The sequence below is a fragment of the Glycine soja genome, chromosome 11 (assembly GCF_004193775.1).
Source record: "Glycine soja cultivar W05 chromosome 11, ASM419377v2, whole genome shotgun sequence".
Lineage (NCBI taxonomy): Eukaryota > Viridiplantae > Streptophyta > Magnoliopsida > Fabales > Fabaceae > Glycine > Glycine soja.
In genome coordinates this window covers 49,611,981-49,617,236 of record NC_041012.1, presented here as the reverse complement: position 1 = coordinate 49,617,236, position 5,256 = coordinate 49,611,981, and the positions used below count along the sequence as shown (strand labels likewise).

The window sequence follows — 5,256 nt, the reverse complement described above, 5'->3', positions numbered from 1 at the left end:
ATGTGATATTATTGTCCTTGACTCAATTTGATCCCTGACTTTATGTTCTTATAGCACATGCATCAGCAATGGCAAAGATTCTTGCCCCTACTTTATAATTCTTAAGCCCCACAGCCATGCATGCTATCCAGTTAGAAAATTGCTGGCTGGCTGGCTGCATCATCAACCACCATGAAAACTACATAACACCATTCTCAACCTCCAACTTTCAACACCATGTTACCTGAATTCCTCGCAAAGCACTAACCTGCTATTACCTTTTATTTCACCAATCAATTTACATTAATTAAACAAATGATGCTAAGCAATATAACATTAGACTATAATGAAAAACAATAAACAAGAAGGATCCTGTTTAAGACTACAGACTACCGATTCTTCCTCAAAGGTAATCAATCCAACATAAAAATTATCCTACAGCATTTCCATGGAGATTTGATGAAGCCAACATAGAACCCCTAACAGGCTCCTGGATGGCTCTGCTTCTCATCTCCACAACCTTCTTGTGACAGTTTGAGTGCAGTGATGCTACAAAAGTCGGGCTAGCTGCCGGTCGGTATTCAGGAAAGAGGCGGCCAGACCGGTATCGAACACCACAAGCATTGCACAGTGTTTTGGGACCCACAGGTCCCTCTCTCCATTGTGGGGTTTTTGTCACCTCACAATGCATGCATTTTCTGGGGGAACCTGACTCCGGTGATGAGGATCTCATCATCTCAACATCATCTGATAGCAGGGACGAATCCTTTTTTTTCTGCTTTTTTAGTTTGTTTGATAGATTCCCAGCAACATTTGTTCCAAAATCTGAGTCAGCAGCTGCTATCCGTTGATGATTTTGCATAGCCGGTGAATTAAGGATGAAAGGAATTGAAAATAGAGGACTGAAGCTTGAAGGACGCTGACGTTTACTACGAGCCCGCTTTACTGGGATGACAGGTCGATCAAAGTTGGAATTCTCAACTGAGGACGAACTGCTGCTTTCAAAAACCGAAACTGGGCTGTAGGTGTAGGTTTGGAATTGATGCAAATCTTTTCCATTGGAAGTGACATTCTGGTGAGTAATGGTCTTTCCATATACTGGTCCAGGAGCTTTTCCCAGCTGTTTTATTGGGGAAATCCCATTTCCCTGCAATGCCAAACAATTATCAAACCAACAAAAAATGAAGAAAAAGGAGTAAAAAACAAGAATCAGATGCAACATCTACACAATTTCCAGCTGTTTTATTGGGGATATGATTATTTGAATAAATAAGTGAAAGAGGAATCTATGCAATTTCTTCTAACATTTACATTTATACTCCACAAAGCTAATCAAAGAAAGCATTGATACTGTTTTAATATGTATACTTGTATAGTTACCAATTATCAGATGCTGTAGAGTTAAGTCATCATATCAGGGACTAAAGAGCCATAGTCCCTCAAACTACTTGCGTCTTTTTGCGATTTCAATTTGCAATACTGCATAGCATAGTCTTGTCACTTAAGAAAGTGGGACTGCAGACAGTGTAAAACATTTTCTGTTTCATAACCTTTAAAGTTGTGCCTTGGTGACTTGTTGGTCATGGGTTCGAATCCGGAAACAGCCTCTTTGCATATGCAAGGGTAAGGCTGCGTACAATATCCCTCCCCCATACCTTCGCATAGCGAAGAGCCTCCGGGCAATGGGGTACGAAGTTTTTTATAACCTTTAAACAGTATACACATACACATAGGAGAACTCAACATCTATAATCAGCCCCAGCTCACTTCTATCAACCACCTGACCATATGCAAGGTGTTTCTTCAATTAAATCCATAGGGAGACAGCAGTAGATTTGGGCAAGGGATCTGATACTTATAACTGTACCCCACCATTCACCAAATACAAGCATATAAAACACACATTCATCTAATCATCCACTTCTTAGGAAAGCAATTTTTTACATCTTTCTATGTATGCATGTCATCCATTCACCATTCAAAATAACTAAACACTTGAAAAATTCCAAGGATTGTTACCAGAACCTAATCACTCCTGAGAGCAACACCCCAAATAATGTATACCATGAGTTCCAAGGTGATGTTGAGACTTAAGAATTAAAAGCCTACACGGTGTCCACCGATAAATTTCAAAATATCAACTTAACAACAAATTAATTATATAGAAGTTTGTGTTATTACTACATCTCTTTCAAACATTTTAAACACAAATTTAACCGAATAAAATTGATGAGTAATGTATATAGAACAGAAATAATAAATATCATAGGATATCTCATAGGATCAGTTTCCCTATTTCCTCATTCTCTAATAGGATTAGTTAGCATATTTCCTTATCTTATCATGATTTCACCCCTAATAAGTTAGTAGGATTCTGATTAGTATACATAAGGGTTGGTGCTCTAGGTTTTATGAATACACCAATACACTGTAATGCATCTTAGTTAATATCAATGAAGTGTTTCAAACTCTTCTCTCTTCCTCACTGTATGCCTAAAACCCCAATAATTCCAACAGCAATAAAAACGATTTTGAATTTTAGAACCAGACAGTTATGATTGATAAATCTTTATCATTATTCATAAAATTACTTAAATTAACCAGATGACTCATTTCCCAGTCAATTTTTTTCTTTATATTTTGTCACTGTTTTTTCCTCTTTTGTCTTTTCTTTAAACCTTCTAATGCCATCCAAAAAATCTATACCAAGAGAGGAAGTTTCTGCAACCTGAATGGCAGAGGAAAGAGATTAGCACCAAGCTTCCTACCTTCTTCCTCCCTTTGTCGTGCATCCCTGGAAACTTTAGGTGAATAAAGACAAAGAACTTCATACAGATTAGCAGCATCTCCAGGACATTTTGGGTCAGTATCAGATGAAATGTAGCAATTTTTCTGAGTTGTTAATTATTAATTTTTTTCTTATGATACCCTGTTATTGCCAAGAATGAGTAAATGACATTGGCAGCACACTTTCAAGGGGGAATTCAGACTACCGCCACAAAAACTAAACCTATAACCCCTGTATCTTCCACTTTTTACTCCAATTGTCCAATTCTCCTATATAGATCATAACCAAATTCATCCAACAAATCTCTTCTCTTGCACATTAAGTATTTCGATTGCCAATAGTTTTGTTTTGTCAATCTGACAAATTCCTAGACAACACCATTCTAGTTTTCCTTAGAAGTCACAGCTCCTGTAAAAATTCCAACTGTAAAAACTCATAGTTGTCTTGTCTAAGTAACAAGACAACACCGCTCCTGCAAAATTCCAACTATAAAAAACTCCTAGGTGTCTAAGTTGCAGTATTAATGTCTCCTATCAAAGGTCTGCGGTGAAAGTTTAGAAGAAAAAAAACATTTCATTCAGAAAATATAGATTATAGCAAACAAACCGGCCATTGCCAGTAACTGAACTTAAGAGCCTAAATCACCAAAATTTCTCCTTCAATGTTGATGCATTCATGCATAATTTCAGTTTTACATGATAAAAACAACCATATAGTTAATTCATCAAATAAAATAAGTGCAGTGCATTGAAGTGTCAACATGACTTTCCATGTGCATAACTACTAGGACAGGGGCAAACATGGATTTAAAAAACGATCTGCAACTGCAATTGCGACCACAACATGTCGAAATCAACATTTTTTAACTCACCAAGACCACAACTGTAGCTGCATCAACCACGTTTCCATGCAATGTCAACGAAACTGCAATCGGAATCGCAATTTGAAGCCATGCGGGCAATACGCAAGAAAATAATTTAAGCAGTTAAAAGATATCACACTCTACATTCCTACACGCCATAACTGTGAACAGAATACTCACAGAAGCAGAGAACTTCATTCCAAGTTGGGGCTTTTCATTTTGAGTTTTGGCACACAACCCAGCTGATGATGCTGTATAAACATCAACACGCGGGTCTTCAAGGCATTTTAATTGAGCATCCCAGTCTTCTTCGACGCCATTAGCTTCCACGTCTTCCAGCGGGAAATCAAAAAAGTTAATGACATCATCAAAAATCTCGTCTGAGAGACCATTAAAGTTATTGTCGAAAAACCAAGAGTCCTTCATGTTAGCAATATCCTGTTCCAAAACACTACAGCACATAAGAAACACCAAACACACACATTGTCATTCCTTGCTTGCACACAACAGAAGCTATTTGGAAAAACAACAACACCAACCACCCATCATAGGCTATAAATCACCAAAAATTCAGAATTTATTCTATTTTTCTTCTCCAATTTGCATATTAAGGTAATTAACTTTGCTACAATGACGACATGCCTTATAAGTATTCACAAATAAAGAAAAAAAATCCAGCTAAAAATAGTAAAACAGCAGTCTTTCATAATTTCATCCAAAATGAAAAGAAAAACAAAATCACAAACAAAATAAGGAAAATGCATGCAATATCTGATGTTAAAAGAAAAAAATGATACAAAAAGGGTTAAAAAGGAAAAGAAAAAAAGGAAGGGCTTGAAAAACCTTAGACATGATTTTGGTGGAGTGAGGAAATGGAGCACATTGTTAGAGAGACACAGAGAGGAAAGTTTGAGGATTAATTTGAGACAAGAAATAAGAAGAAGATCTTGAGGAATGAGAATCTCTGTGTCTGAATTTGGTAAATTAGGTTTATTTTTCTGCGCCACTAAGCACTGCTACTATGCGGAAACCCTCATCCTCCTCTCAATAAATATTTATTTCCCTTTCGATAATAGTATTCCGTCTCTTTCACACCAAATTTTCATTATTATATTTATTTATTTGCCTTTTAATTATGGTTTTGTACACTTTAAAAAGTAAAGTACTACTACCAGTATAAAGTTAGAGCTAGATAAGCAAAATCTAACGTATATTATTCACTGATAATTTTTAAGATTTCAGATTTAGATATTTACAAAAATTCATTTAAGAGATTAATATCTTTAGATAATTTTTTTTTATGAAACACATACGTAAGAGATAAATTTATCTCAATTATGTTACATTATATTGATAATTTTTTTCTTAATTATGTTATATTTGAAAAAGAAAATCATGAAGATAGAAGATTTTGATATAAATTCAATGCCTTTTTTTTCCTTTTCTTAATACCATGAATGGTACTGGTAGTTAATAAAATTATAGGCGAAGAAAAGTGTGGGAAGATGGAAAAACATAAAGAAGGTTGGTCAAAGCGGTGATGGAGCATGAGATATGGATCTAAAAAGAATTGTTTAAAGGAAAAATAGGTGGATCTAAAAGAAATTATACTTTCTTGAATGATTGT

General features: G+C 35.6%; 1 protein-coding gene across 2 annotated transcripts; it reads right to left on the bottom strand.

Annotated features, from left to right (window-relative positions):
* Positions 1-219: 219 nt before the first annotated feature.
* Positions 220-4,674, bottom strand: LOC114377127 (GATA transcription factor 11-like). Of its 2 annotated transcripts, none has more exons than XM_028335530.1 (3): positions 4,473-4,674; positions 3,810-4,080; positions 220-1,126 (listed from the first exon to the last, which is right to left on the bottom strand). In XM_028335530.1, the coding sequence occupies exons 2-3, from the start codon at positions 4,053-4,055 to the stop codon at positions 410-412; spliced, it is 963 nt and encodes a 320-aa protein (XP_028191331.1). In that variant the 5' UTR covers positions 4,056-4,080; positions 4,473-4,674; the 3' UTR covers positions 220-409. The 2 variants fall into 2 exon arrangements, with proteins under 2 accessions (XP_028191331.1, XP_028191330.1); XM_028335529.1 differs by having other exon boundaries at positions 3,810-4,067; positions 4,473-4,673.
* Positions 4,675-5,256: the final 582 nt, after the last annotated feature.

Excerpts from the sequence above, each read along its gene's own strand:
- LOC114377127 (XM_028335529.1), bottom strand. Across the intron at positions 1,127-3,809 it reads GAATGAAGTTCTCTGCTTCT|GGAAATGGGATTTCCCCAAT; the intron begins GTGAGTATTCTG and ends TTGGCATTGCAG.